The sequence below is a fragment of the Trachurus japonicus genome, chromosome 6, assembly GCF_045865225.1.
Source record: "Trachurus japonicus isolate A0001 chromosome 6, Traja_1.0".
NCBI classification, from domain to species: Eukaryota; Metazoa; Chordata; class Actinopteri; order Carangiformes; family Carangidae; genus Trachurus; species Trachurus japonicus.
The window spans coordinates 32,122,848-32,137,888 of NC_140912.1; the positions used below are offsets into that span (position 1 = coordinate 32,122,848).

At 41.3% G+C, this 15,041-nt stretch overlaps 1 protein-coding gene across 3 annotated transcripts in view; it reads right to left on the reverse strand.

Moving 5' to 3' along the window:
• Positions 1–15,041, reverse strand: part of grm8b (glutamate receptor, metabotropic 8b) — a 589,884-nt gene that overhangs the window by 14,726 nt on the left and 560,117 nt on the right. For all 3 annotated transcript variants that reach the window (XM_085780237.1, XM_085780235.1, XM_085780236.1), the window contains one exon: positions 13,073–14,008. In XM_085780237.1, coding sequence (XP_085636363.1) covers positions 13,073–14,008 — 936 coding nt within the window. The remainder of the gene's footprint in view (positions 1–13,072; positions 14,009–15,041) is intronic.

A 15,041-nucleotide genomic window follows, 5' to 3' on the forward strand; every position in this document is an offset into this window, starting at 1 on the left:
GTCTGCAGGCTGACAGCGGTGAATCTGCATCTGTTTGATGTTGGAATGATCAAGAGGAGAAGATCTGACTCTGGATCAGTCACACACACACACACACAAACATAACATACACGTACAAACACGTTATTAATGAAATTGACATCCCTCTGACAGAGTCCTGTTGTTATTTTCACCTCCAGCCGCTGTGTGTGTGTGTGTGTGTCGGAGAAATGATGATGATGATGATGATGATGATGATGATGATGATGGTGATGATGAAACTCCAGGAAATGATCCCTGTGCTATTATTGTAGAGATATAACATTATAGCAGAATTCAACTTTCTTTTTCTTTTTTTTTCCTGATGAAAATAAAAATGCGCATAAACCTGGAGCAGCTTCGGCTCCTGGATGGAACAAGAAAATGTTTCTGAATAAATCTGCACAGTGTTGAAAGTTTTGTGTGAGAAGTTTGAATTGAATAAGTTTCTCCTGAGAGAGTGAAGTTTTTTTGGCCGAGGTTGAGTTGAGTGTGAAACAAAAAAAATAGAAAAATAAATAAAACATCTCATGGAAAAAAACCGAGAGTTCATTTCCCACCTGGTGTTTACATGTGAGCCACAAGTCTATGGATTTTATTTTGAAAGGGAAAGGGATTTTGACCTTTCAACTCCTTTCAGTGTCTGACCTGCCTTTTTAAAGGGATAATCCGGTGTAAATGTAACCCATGCTCTAAAGCACCGTCAAACCCAGTAGAACCCCTCCTCCAGAGATCAAGTTTGTTGACCGCAAACTTCTCCAGTTGTAGCGACTTCAACAAAGCCGGCACGATAGAAAAACACTGCTGTCTATGGAGCCACGAGCCAACCACCATCAAAAAAGCCACTCATAGCTACAAATGATGCTCAGAACAGCACCGAACTTCATCAACAGTACAAACAGGGTCCCATCCCATAATAGAAAGCATCAAACACCTGCTAGCTTTACCTGGTTTCTATTGAAAAGAGACCAAAACACAACTCACCCACTCTCCTCCAGCTGCTTGCTAGTTGTGGGGAAGCCCTGACGAGTCGATTACAGAGTGCATCAGTGTTCCTCTCTGTTTCTGACAATAACTAGTGAGTGTTGACAGCGAAATGAACGAGTTGACTTGGTCAAACGAAAACAGTCAGAAAAGCTGCTGCATTTTTGAAACTAAACGTCACTGGACTGTTTACTCTTCTACTGCACTCGGTAATCGACTCGTCAGGGCTTCTGCATCAGTAGCAAGTGGCTGGAGCAGAATGGGTGAGTTGTGTTTTCGTCTCTTTTCAATAGAAACCAGGCAAAGCTAGCAGGTGTTTGCTGCCTCGCATTATGGGATGGGACCCTGTTTGTACTGTTGATGAAGTCTGGTGCTGTTCTGAGCATTATTTGTAGCTATGAGCGGCTTTTTTGATGGTGGTTAGCTCGTGGCTACAAAGACAGCAGCGTTTTGCTAACTTGCTGTCTGTGCTGAAGTTGCTCCAATCTCTGGAAGGGGAGGTGGGGCGTCGAAACATTGATCTTATAGCCTACAATAAATATTTGAGGAGCTACAACTATTGTGTGGACTTAACCCCTTTCTCTAGTCTAAAAGTCTGTTTGTTTGTTAGTCCTGCACCTGTAATAGCCTACTTTGGATGTGCATGCTCGATCCTACTGTGGGGTTCTATTCTCTCTCATGGCACCATGGGCTAAATTTATGCAGGAATATCCATTTAAGGAGGTTTAAACTTTTGTTTATATCAAAACTTAAACCACCACAAAAAATCTACCACTTTACATTTTAACAGCTTTCAGTGCTTGTCCTTCACTCTTCCTCTCAGCACTCACTTCAGACTTCAGTTTCACTTATTCTCCAACCGACGCCTCGACTTCAGTAAGTGATAAAACTTTCTCCACAGCTGAAATTGGCTCCAGCTGTTTTCAGTGATTACACTTCAATCAACACTTCCACGGACGTCTTTCACTTTTTTCCTTTGATCAGATTTCACTTTGACTGAAATCACATTTCTACTTTTTCCAGCTCTTCACTGCTGTTTCAACTTCACTGAGTCATTTCCTTCAAGTCGTTTCAACACCGTCTAAACTTTAACACTTCAAGTTCTCAGAGAAATTACTTTAATTTCAACAATTTTCAGCTTCACTCAAAGTTTACACAAAAAATGGCATTAAACTGAAGAGTCTGTTTGACTTTTTTAAAAACCATTTCAATACCTTTAAAGGGATAGTTCAACATTTTGGCAAATTCGCCCATTGCTATAATCTCTATCATAGCAATAGGTTTGTTACCTTTAATTATCATTGTCATACATATTGTATAATTAAAAACACTTTACTAACTTCAGTTAACTTTCAGTAACTCAATCTCTGCTTAAATATATCACTATGCATAATGTATTATACAAAATGTATCATTAAAAACATTTCCAATTTAACTTAACTAATATTTAAACATGAAGTAATTCTATCATACTGCTCCAACTACTTTCAATATCTCGAATTCTGGTAAAATGTATTATTAATATGTGTCATACATAATGTATTATACACAATCTAAGATTAAAAACATTGAAAACTTTCACATCATCAGCATTTTAGCGTTCAGTAATCGTATCTTAATTCCCACTCCAACTACTTTCAGTGCCTCAACATTATGTATAATTAAAAACTAACTTCTACTATTAGTAAGGGCATTTTAGCAGATATTTGACCAATCTGGGAACTAAATCCTTACCAAGAAATTTCTTCACAGTTGTCTTTAGGAACATGCGTAGTATGACGTCTTAAAATGTTGAAATTCAACTCCCGTGGGAAACCCCCTAAAAAACTACTCAAAGTTGGGGTACCCGGTAACTGGATTTTTGAACATTCCGAAATGTTAAATTTGGCCTTAAGTATCTTGTGAGGGGTCAAACTAGGGGTTTTTCATGATTCTGAGTTGATTGCAAACATTAGTTTTACACCCAAAACACTCCTTGGTGGAGAAAAAAACAACCACACCCACTTTTCTTGTTCATCGGAACCCCCATCACCACCAATAGAATGCATTACAGAGAAGCCATTCCTTAGCATTGCAGAGGTTGTGTTACATAATACTACTAAATACTCAATATAACTTTCTACCCTTTTTTCTATTTTTATTTCTATTATATTTCTACAGACCCTCCAGGATTTTGTGGTGTCGCTAAATTTAAAAAAAAAAGTTATTATAGATGTAATTTATTATGCAGATCAGTAGCAAGCAGCGAGAGAGAAAAGACAGTGGACATGCACCAGATTTCACATACCAGCAACAACTGAAACAAGTTTGTTCGAAATGAAGATAGGAAAAGTACAAAAAATACACAGTGGTGCTACATTGATTGCAAACATGGTAATGTTAATCTGCACACACACTGAGCATCAATCTCCATCGAGCATCCAGACTCTAAGAGGTCGTTTTTGAAGAATGGAAAAAGATAGATGTTGCAGTGTGTCACAAACACGTTCATTCCAGCTTGGGCCTATTGCTTGGTCATGGCCGTGGTAGCTGTTGTAGTGTATTATGGGATTTGTAATGTGAGTAATGTGAATGCTATATTGGTGGGCCATTATTAACATTATAGGGCCATATAAAAGTGTCGCAGGACAGATCTGGCCCCCAGGTTTTTGACATGACATTGATGTGTGTGCTAGATTAATGTCCAACAATGTAAAAAGGTAGAATATAAGTTATATTAAGTATTCAGTAGTAATAGTAGAAGTTTTTTTGTGACATTAAAGAAAACCTCTGTCATACACAGGAATAGCTGATCTCTAATGTATTCTATTGAGTATAGTAGATCACCGCCTAAACCTAACTGCAAAAATCCTTGCGATGACAATTAGGCCTACACCATGTTTTCCTAGTTTGATAGCTAATGGAGCAGTCAGCTAGCATTTAGGAAAATAAAATGGTCAGATGGTCATCAGATTCAGTCGCACATAGGAGTTGGCTAACTAACCATATTATTTACTGTTAGCCAACTAACAACCATTTTGGTAAGACTTTGACGCCTAACTCTATAACGCATTATAACCATACTTATAATGAGTTATAATGTGGTTATAGCATTGTATAACTATAATTATATACATTCATAAATTATCATAAGGCTTTATAACAATAATCATAACACACTATAAAACATTTTATGATGACTTATAAGGTCAGGTATAATAATACATTATAATTGTTAGTAACTGGCTGACAATGCCCACGTCGATAATACATCGTAAATATAGTTATAATGTGTTATAATTGGCTTATAAAAGTGTATAACCATCATTATAAATACTCATAAATGATCATAAGGCTTTATAACAATAAGCATAACACATCATAGAGCATTTTATAATGGCTTAAGGTCAAGTATTACAATAGAGTTATAATGCTCTATAATGTGTTATGCTTATTGTTATAAAGCCTTATGATAATTTATGAGTCTTTATTATGATAGTTATACACGTCTATAAGCCAATTGTAACACATTATAACTATATTTTAATGCATTATCAATGTGGGCTTTGTCAGTGAGTTCCTAATAGTTATAACATATTAATACCTGACCTTATAAGTCAAGATAAAATGCTTTATAGTGTGTTATGATTATTGTTATAAAGCATTATAATCATTTATGAGTGTTTATAACCATAGTTATACAGTGCTATAACTGCATTATAACTTTTATTATTATAACCCATTATAAGTATGATAATAATGCATTATAGAGATAGGCATCAAATAAAGTGTTACCACAATTTTTAAGTTTCTTATGCATGTTATCAACGCAATGACATGACATATTTCAAGTTCTTATGCTCTCACATAAGGTGTAAAAAGTGTCTGTCAATGATTGAAGGTTGTAAATGGCTTCAACATGTCTAGCACTAGCTAACTCCAAAATTCTTCACTTTTAATGCTAACCAACTACAACTACCACTAAACAATACTTAGGCCGATTTACCATGGCAATGAATTAAAAGAAGAAAGCAACCTTTTAATGTACATGTACCCAATAGTGAGAAGTGTGTGTGTAGGCTATGTGTATGTTTCCGTTTTTACTGGTATGTGAAATCTGGTGTGCACCTCATGTCTTTCCTTCTCTCTCGCTCCCGATCCGCATAAAACTTAATGTTATATGAAAACAATAACTAGTAATAAAAACACATGCAAAAAAAAGTAATGGAAACACTGTGGCCACAGCTGACCACAGCTAGCCACAGCGGTCTATGATAGCAAATTTGCAGAAAAGTTGCAGTGGTAAGGCCAAAGAATTCATGATTGAATTTGCATTAAAGTAACATTGCGGAGTTTTTCGGCCTTAAAATAATGTTTCCAGACTCTTTGCAATAGTAGAAAAATGGTTAATAGGATGAATGGTGCTGCCGCTGCAGCCTGAGCCGGGTCGCGTCGGCTGAAACTGCACTATGGAACTTCCCTGCACCAACATTCTATTGGTGGTGGTGATGGGGTTTCCGATGAACAAGAAAAGTGGGTGTGGCTGTTTTTTTCTCCACCAAGGAGTGTTTTGGGTGTAAAACTAATGTTTGCAATCAACTCAGAATCATGAAAAACCTCTAGTTTGACCCCTCAGAAGTTACTTGAGGCCAAATTTAACATTTCGGAATGTTCAAAAATCCAGTTACGGGTACCCCAACTTTGAGTAGTTTTTTAGGGGGTTTCCCACGGGAGTTGAATTTCAACATTTTAAGACGTCATACTACGCATGTTCCTAAAGACAACTGTGAAGAAATTTCTTGGTAAGGATTTAGTTCCCAGATTTTCATATGTTGCCCTTACTATATTTAAACATCCAGTAACTCTATTTCAACTACCATTATTTCAGTCCCTCAATTTCCGCTAAATCATTCTTGCAATACAAAATGTATTATACTCAATTGACCATTAAACATTTTCAAATGTTTACTTTTATTTCAACCATTTAAACATTCATTAATTATTCACTTCAACTACTTTCAGTGCCTCAATATATTATTGAAATGTATCATACATAATGTATTATACACTATTTATTATTAAAAACACAGGAGCATTTCGTATAATCACCATTTAAAAGTTCAGTAATCGTATTTTTACTCCAGCTCCTTTCAGTACCTCACCTTAAGAGAAATATTGTTTATTGATACATTCGGTTGTTTCTCCCATTTAAAGATGTATTTTTTTAAACGTTCCTGTTTCTGTTTGTTTGATTTCACTGAATAAATCAACTGGCACATTAATGAATAAAAACAGATGCATTTGAATTGTAAATGTTTGCTGGCTGTACAGGTGTTTATTGATTCACCTGCTGTAATTTCACGGAACATCAGATCTTCACAGCAACAGAGGAAACGACGGTGAATAATGAGGCCGGAGGTGTTTGTTGTGTTTGCAGAGTGGACGCCCGGGGGCTTTAAAACAAACCTCTCTGTTTAAATCAAACTGGGGAAATGTTCTTCTGAGTGAAACTTAAAAATCCCCAAAAAGCTGAGTCTTCCTGCATAAGGAGTGCAACGCCTGGATGTCTCACCGCTGTCTGTTCGGGGTCAGGTGACGTAACCTTCCTCCTTCCTCCTTCCTCCTTCCTCCTCCTCCCGTCTCTGAATCTGCTCTGTCAGGTTCAAAAATAACCGGAGGGGGAAAGTGAAACCGCTGGCGGCCATCGCTGGTCCTCATTAGATCAGAGAACGCTTCAGTTCCTCAGATTTTTTTTCAAAGATTGTGTAAGAAAAAAACAGCCGCAGCTCAGAGGTTCAGTATCCGTCAGTGTTTATCAGCAGAGTGGAGCGGCTCAGGGAGATGGTATCAGCTGTCAGAGTGGAAACATCACCGTCTCTGATGCTCTCCTTGATCTACAGACCCGTTTTGCCCGGAGAGGTGCAAACGCACACACAGAAAGATACGGAAACAAGAAAAAAATCCGGGCCAGTGGGAAAATGATTTAATTTGAGTCTGACGGCTTCGAGATTCTGCTTCAAAAAGATTATAGTGATGATAGGAAGGACGAGGTGAGAGGAACCAGAGTTTCTGAGTCTGAACCCAACACAGATTGCACCACCTGTTGGCAACACTACAAGTACGATCAATCATTGATCACGACCCTGCGCGAGTTCATAGGCCGTTGGGGAGGCGTCCCAACAAACTGTCAATCATGGATATGCAGCGCTGTGTGTGATGCTAGCGGTCGAAAAAGAAAAGGAAGTAAAAACTGTTGTAGAGCCGAAGCGAGCTTCACTGTTTGTAAACAATGCATCAGAGTGCTCTGTCATCCTATTGGTCAAAATCAAGGTTCACGTTGTAGGAGATGTCAAACTAGGCAAAGAAATTTAAAAAATTGTGCTAATGCTAGACTTTCCGTTGGGGCGTTGTAAAACATCGTACAGCGTACTAAATGCAAAATCGCCGTATGTTACACTGCACGTCCGTTTGTCGTTCCTGATGGTCATAATCGGGCCTGGTCTGATCCTGCTTTAAAGGGATAGTTCAACATTTTGGTAAATTGGCCCATTGCCATAATCCCTATAGTCATAGCAGTAGGTTAGTTACCTTTATTTGTTGGTGGGAGCTATTTTTAGAAGGGCCGAGAGACCATCACATTCCGCGGCGAGAGGCTGTGCCACGGCACGGTGCGTCTGTGTTATTGTTGATTAGTGGCGCCCCCCCCCCCCCGCCCCCGTTGGTGGTTTTGTGAATAGAACAACAATTGTTGTATATATGTATCTTACACGAGCCCTTTGATCCAGAAATGCGAGTGTCAGAAGAGCGACAGGCACAAACAGCGCACCTTTCATAAAAGACGCTCTATCTCCTTTTCTAGAAAAAAAGGAGGGATTTTGGTGAAATCCAGCCGTGTTTAGCTTGAGTTTTCTCAGGAACAGAGGCACATAGAAACAAACAGTTTGTGGCCATTTGAAGCATAAAGTTTCACCTTTCAAATGAGCCATAGTATGTGTTGGCAATAATACAGAATACACTATGGCTCTACAAAGATCGTCAAAAATGGTCTAAATTGCCGGTACACTTGACTAAAACTTTGGAAAGGAGTGCGGCACTCAATGAGTTAAGAATAAACAGACCAATAGAGAAAAAAATCAAGGGATAACTCTGCTTCATCTTGGTAATAACTCAAGCTACAGGCTAAAGTATTGATGCCCCACCATTACTTTGTGTTGCCCTATGCGTATATTGTGTGAACCGGTACTGACCCAACAACAACAGTAACCACCACACTGGTCTGTTCACATTCAGCACTGAGGAAAACTCTTCAGATTTTCATCCTCCACCTGAAACCATCAGGGAGAAACTGTCTGATTGGTCCCCAATTAGCTCTGTGTGTGTGTGTGTGGGCTTCAGAGTGATCTACAGAGACAAGAAGAACAGGGGGCCCCTGCAGCAGATGGCCGGGCCCCCACAGAGCCCTGAACTCAACATCATGGAGTCGGTGTGGGGGCCACATGAAGAGACGGAGACGCTGAGACAGACTGAAGCCACGGGAGAGCCAACGGCCTGCAGAGCACCTGAACGCCTCTCAACCTGCACTTTGTATTCAACGGATAAACAACCATTTCTCATGTGCATTATTTTCATGAAGCTTCAGATTTACACACAGTCCTGCAGATGATGCATCATCATCATCATCATCATCATCATCATCATCATCCTGCAGGAGGAAAGAGAGAAAAGCGAATGACGCACACGACTTCAAGGTGAAGGAACTGAGACGGTTCTGTCGCTGTCGGCTGTTTGTGTGTTTGTAAAGTGAAGAATAAACTGTCAAGTACAATGTTTAAAAGATATCGCAGATGCTGAGACTCATGGGAAGTTCTGGTCTCTGTGTCTGTGTGAGTTGGTGAGAGGAGTTTCAGTAAAAGCTGAAGACTGTAGACGTCATGGCGACCAAAGGTGTGGACCGACATGTCCCAGTCAAGGTTATTATGGGCCATAAGGCAGGAATTAACCTCTAGGACTTCATCCTATATCACATTAGAAATGCCCATCGGTTAATATTAGCATATAAATTTAAATTATCACAGTAATCACGGTCAATTACTGTGGTTAATTTCTGTAGCTAATAGGTCCAGATGTTAAGTTAATATTTGACTAATATGATGTTCCTCCATTGGTTCATTGGTTTGTTCATTTCAATTTTAGGAGTTAGATATTTGTTTTGTTTTTTTTGGCTCTAAATGAAAACAAATTGCAAAATGGATATTATTTGCATGTACCATATTTACTTGTTAATTGGACTCATCTGTGGGTTTGGTTATCAACACTATGTATTTATCTGTGCTATTCTGTATCTATCTGCTGTTTCTTTTATGTTATGTTAAACTGTGTTTTTCTTAACTTATGTTTATTTTATGCACACGTCAAAGAAAAATTCCCACTGCTTTTTGCAGGAGACAATAAAGTTTTCTGATTCTGAACACTGTTTAATCCACGTTTGAAATCTCTTCTTTTATGTTGTTGGCTTCTGAAAAACAACAATCATGTGAACCCCTTGCCCTTCCCTCTAAGTCCTTCCTGAGTACGTTTGTTTATTCTTTGCACTTCACCAAAACTTGGATAGAAATGATGCCCGTGATCATTTTAGTCACTAATCTGTAGCTACAGTTTAATATCTCTCACTCATTGTCCCTGATTTAATCCTTCTCTACCAAATTAAAACCACTCTGATACAAGACTCTCATCTTGTGAACAGTAGCAGCAGAAAAAGACGGATAAACTATATTTAGAGTGAATCTCAGAGAGTCGCTCCACCTGTCCTCCACTCGTCCCCACAGACATGATAATGAGCTGAATCCTCCATCTGGCACCGAACTCAGCCCAAAACACTGTTGTCTCATTGAGCTAAATTTAATTCTGCTCTAATTAGTTTGTGTCGAGAGGCGGCCGGGAGCCGTCTGGGCTGGGGCTGCGCCGATCAGAAACCAATCAGTCATCAATCATCAGTCGCTCACATCACAAGTGTTTTGTGAACTCCAGACGAGGGAAACTACCGGCAGCAGCTTCGTCCTGCTGCTCACGGCCTCCAACGCAGGAGGAAGTCTTCATCTGTTTGCCTTGGACTTATATTGGGCATTTGCATTGTAGCTCTGTAGCTCAGCTATAGCATCCATTTATTAAACCATACTGTACAATGCCAATGCTAATTACCTTCAACCTGCTGCTAGCTTATTCTTTAGCCTGGAACCTGCCAGTGTAGCGGAAGTTCTGCGGTGCACTCACTCACCCATAAAGGACGTACAAACCGGGGGGCGACCCCCATTCCGAAGGAGCGCCATTCCGAAGGTCCGTCATTCCGAATTTCCAAGGGGCCGCTGTGGTGGAAAATTACTGTGATAGGATGACCCACGTACAACCTTGTTTACTAATTGCTCTAGGTTGTAAATACCTACAGAGAAACCAACAACGGGGGTTTGTTGAGTAACACATCTGTTGGATTGTTTTATTGTCTGAGAAAGCTAGAAGTGCTTGTAGTAATGAAGTAACCAGAGTCATAAAGTGGGGTATAAGAAGGGACTGCAATCTCTGTTCTTGGGGCACTACTCTGAACTGCTACCTGCCATGTAGTTCTGTGTTCTGTCCCCTTCTCTATGGAGAATGGAGAATAAACTTGGGTGCATGCTACCTCTCCTGTCTTGTTCTTTGACTCGCCACCGGCAGAACCAAAATTTCCACAACACCGCCATTCCGAAGGTGTCAATCGCAGTGTTTTGTTTTGAAAATTGAACAGATTCTCTCATGTGTCTTTGTTTGACTTCCCGTCTGGCTTGACGCAAAATAGACCAGACACTAAAATGATCGCTGCAGGGTGCGGGCCGGCTGCGGCTTGTCTAGTGTGAATGACACAATCAGTTAAGCAAAAGAAACTGGCTCAGCTTCTTGGCACTTCGCAACTATTCGTGGGGCCGAAAAAGGGTTTGACCCCTGGTCCCCCATGCCCAAGGTAACTGCTCTACTCACTGTACTACCGCAGCAAGCACTCTACATGTTTTACCCAGCAAGTAACCAGCCTTTGGAAATGGCAGACCTTTTTTCAGGTTCGGAATGGCGCCCCTTTTTCCAAAATAATTAAGGCTCGGCATTCCGAAACATGAAAGTAAATGTTCGGAATGGCGGGCCTTTGGAAAGGCACACTGGAACCGTGCAAACCAGACTGCCAAGCGGTCATTGACCTCTTGGCAAAACGGTTTGCATCGTCGCCCACGGTGTGTGAGCGCAGGGTTCAAACCCCACCTGGGCGCAACTCAGAGGGCCATATAACATCGGCTACACTAGCATAGCCTCAGTCTGTTAGCATAGCAGCCGCATGTTTTTAGTTATTTGCCTTCATCAAGACGGCCATGTTTCCAGTCCTGCACTTGAAATATTCTGACAACTGACAGTCAAAACTGTTGCTGTTAAAGAGGACGCTTTGTCTAAGTTCACCTAAAACTACAAACTACTACAAAACCACTATGAAATTCACCTGCCACGATTGCTGAAGTTGAGCTCGATTTCGATAATGTTGATCCTGAATGCAACAGGAAAATTGTTGTTTTTTTTCCACTGTTCAGCCTTTGTCGCACTGATTTCATGATTTTTTATCAATTTGTTTGTTACTATTACTATCCCAGCTCATTTGTAATGTTTTTCACAAGTTTTCATGTAAAGACCTTGGAGGCAAATTAAAGCTGAATAATACCACCGATCTGCAACTGATCAAAAAAACAGTTTGTCTGAGATTAAGAATACGATTTTGAATATATTTGATTAAAATCAAACTCCTGCTGTTTTGACAGTCTGGTACATTTTCCACTGTCGTTATTATTTCTGAAAACTTATTAAGCACCGTGTTGGAAATAAGCATGAATTGGTTGAGTTGATATTTGCAAAATTTTTAATGTAAAAATAAAAGATGAGAATAAAAGAGAAAAACAGGTTCAGTTTTTTTCTGTTTTCACCATCACAACCTGCAGCATCTCCTCGCATGGAGACAGTGGAGTGTGTGTGTGTGTGTGTAATGACGGTGTGTTTCCATCTACGCACTCTGCTGGGGGCCGTTACATTACATCAGAGATGGACAGAGTACTCGACCCCAGTACTTGAATAAGAGTACAAATACTACTGGTCAAAATTTACTCGGTTACAAGTAAAAGTAGCTCAGTCGACATGTTACTCGAGTAAGAGTAAAAAAGTACTTGCTTTTAAAGGTACTTAAGTATCCAAAGGTACATGCTTTCAAATCTACTTTAAATGTGTACAGAAATGGCCGTTTGTCCTGTTTGTCGCGCCGAGCTGTCACGAGCTGCAACACGAGTTTACCTGAGTAAGGAAAACGAATTTGATTGGTCGTTATCGAGCGGGCGGGATATTCAAAGCTTGGGGCGAGCCCGAGCTCTGTGTGTGTGTGTTGTCTCAGACGTTTGAATGACGGATGACGGATCCAATATCAGTGGCTGGTGAATCGTGTACAGGCTGACGTATAATCCGTGCGCCTGCATTATCCAATGCGGAAAAAAAAAAAACACACTTTCATCCCGGATTTACTCAAAAATAGAATTTTGCACAAAGTTTGGCCTACATCGTCTGATAGATGCGTTATCACATTAATTTTATGATCCAGAGTGGGCTCAAATTCAGTTTTCTTTTCTGTACACCTTTAAGTAAAAGTAAGAGTAAGAGTTAATTTCTTATTTTTCACATCAATGAATTACTATAATTTTTTCTAAATGAATTTAAGGAGCTTTTAACTCTTGTTTCTGAGAATTAACTCTTTGAAAGCAGCTGCACTGATGTGCTGCTTTTAGGGGTTAGGGTTTCCTTCTTTGACAAACACAGCTTGTGTCCAATAGGATTTTAGAAAAAGACCTGAAAGTAACGAGTACTTTTCAGCCTTCCTAGAAATTAACTCGAGTTAAAGTAAAAATATTTGTCTTGGAAATGTATTCAAGTAAGAGTAATAAGTACCAAAGAAATCTAATACACAAGTAAATTTACTCTGTTACTGTCCACCACTGCATTACATAAAACATGAGGCGAAATCATGAACGAGCGCAGCACTCACCCGCTCCTCGGATTGCGCCGTGCCGAAGAAGATGGGGATGAAGGCGAGCCAGATGATGCAGGTGGTGTACATAGTAAATCCAATGGGTTTGGCCTCGTTGAAGGTCTCTGGCACGCCGCGCGTCTTGATGGCGTAAACAGTGCATGTGACCATGAGGAGGATGCTGTAGCCCAGCGAGCAGATCAGCGACAGGTCGGAGATGTCGCACTTGAGCACGCCGCGCGCGTTCTCGGGGTCCTGCGTGCGCTGCTCGCCGTAATCCACGAAGGTGTGCGGCGGGTCCACGGCGAACCACAGCAGGACGCCCAGCAGCTGCACGGAGATGAGCGAGAAGGTGATGACCAGCTGGGAGGCCGGCGAGATGAAGCGCGGCGCCGTCACCGCCTTCTTGCCCTGCTCGAAGATGCGGTGGATGCGGTTGGTCTTGGTGAGCAGCGCGGCGTAGCTGAAGCACATGCCCAGGCCCAGGAAGATGCGGCGGAAGGAGCAGACCACGACGTCGGGCGCCGCGATCATGGGGAAGGTGATGATGTAGCACAGGAAGATGCCGGTCAGCAGCACGTAGCTCATCTCCCGGCCCGAGGCGCGCACGATGGGCGTGTCGTTGTAGCGCACGAAGGTGACGATGACGAAGGTGGTGGCGATGATGCCCAGCACGGAGATGAAGACGGGCACCAGCGCCCAGGGCGAGTGCCACTCCAGCTTGATGATGGGGATGGACTGGCAGCCGGTGCGGTTCCGGTCCGGTCTCTTCTCGTAGGGGCAGAGCTCGCAGGTGAACTCGCTGGCCTGGAAGTGGTAGCCCTCGCAGCGCTCGCAGTGCCAGCAGCACGGGACGCCCTTCACCACCTTCTTCCTCTCGCCGGTCCGACACGGCAGGCTGCAGACCGAGGCCGGCACGGAGGAGTCTCCGCTGGTCCACTGCAGGGCCTCCATCTGTGGTGGGAGGGGTAGGAGAGGTCAAAAGGCATATTCAACTCACAGGACTCAGCTGTTCACCTACATCTTAAGGAGAAAGGACCATCAATGTCCACCTGGAACAAAGGTCTTTAGAGCCGTCCCCCAATGGTTTAACCCCTGTTGACACCTTGATCCATGTAATTTTAAAGGAGACATATTCTGCCCCTTTTTCCACAAATTAAAATAGTTCCCATGTGTCTTAAAGACATGTCTGAGACATGCTTCGTAGGATCAAACATCACAGTTCTTTTCATCCTCTGAAAACAGCCCTGTTCAGAACAGCTGGTTTCAGTGCCTGTCCCTTTAAATGCAAATGAACCACTGCTTGCCCCACCCCTTCTACCGGTACTCACAGCAATGCAAATTCAAAAACTTATGACGTCATTGGAAGACGACTGAGGGAACAGCTTGTAACACCACATGGACTTCAACCTCAGGAGCCTCCAAATTACAGATTTCTTTGTCCATTCTCACATTTTGGGCCCAGAAGGCAAATACCCAAATACGTATATGTTAAAGAGCCTTCAAAAAGTGATATTTGCATAATATGTCCCCTTTAACAAGTCGCATGGTAGCAGTGACTCTCTGTTGAGTCATAATTTGGCCCTAACGACCCGTTTTTTTTTAAGAAATGAAGAAGTCTTTCTGATGAGAGGTGAAACGTCTTCAGAAGACAAAAAGAAATCCAGTTACCTTCGACACTAACCAGTTGACCAACATCTCAATTATCACATGACATTACACTCCTCAGAGCCAAGGTAACCACAGCAACAGCACTGGTGCTTCAGGATAACTTGACAATAACCTACAGTGAGTTTAAACTGACCCCAATTCCAAAACTGAGGTACACCAATCAACTATCCCAGTAATTTACCAATATCTTATTTTATCTCAAACTGAACATTGTATAAATTGTTGTAATTAGCAGAAGTATCAGCTCTCATTGTGTCCAATGTTTGTTCACCCTCAACCGCTCATTAAATCATCTTATTGCACCAGATCTACACAC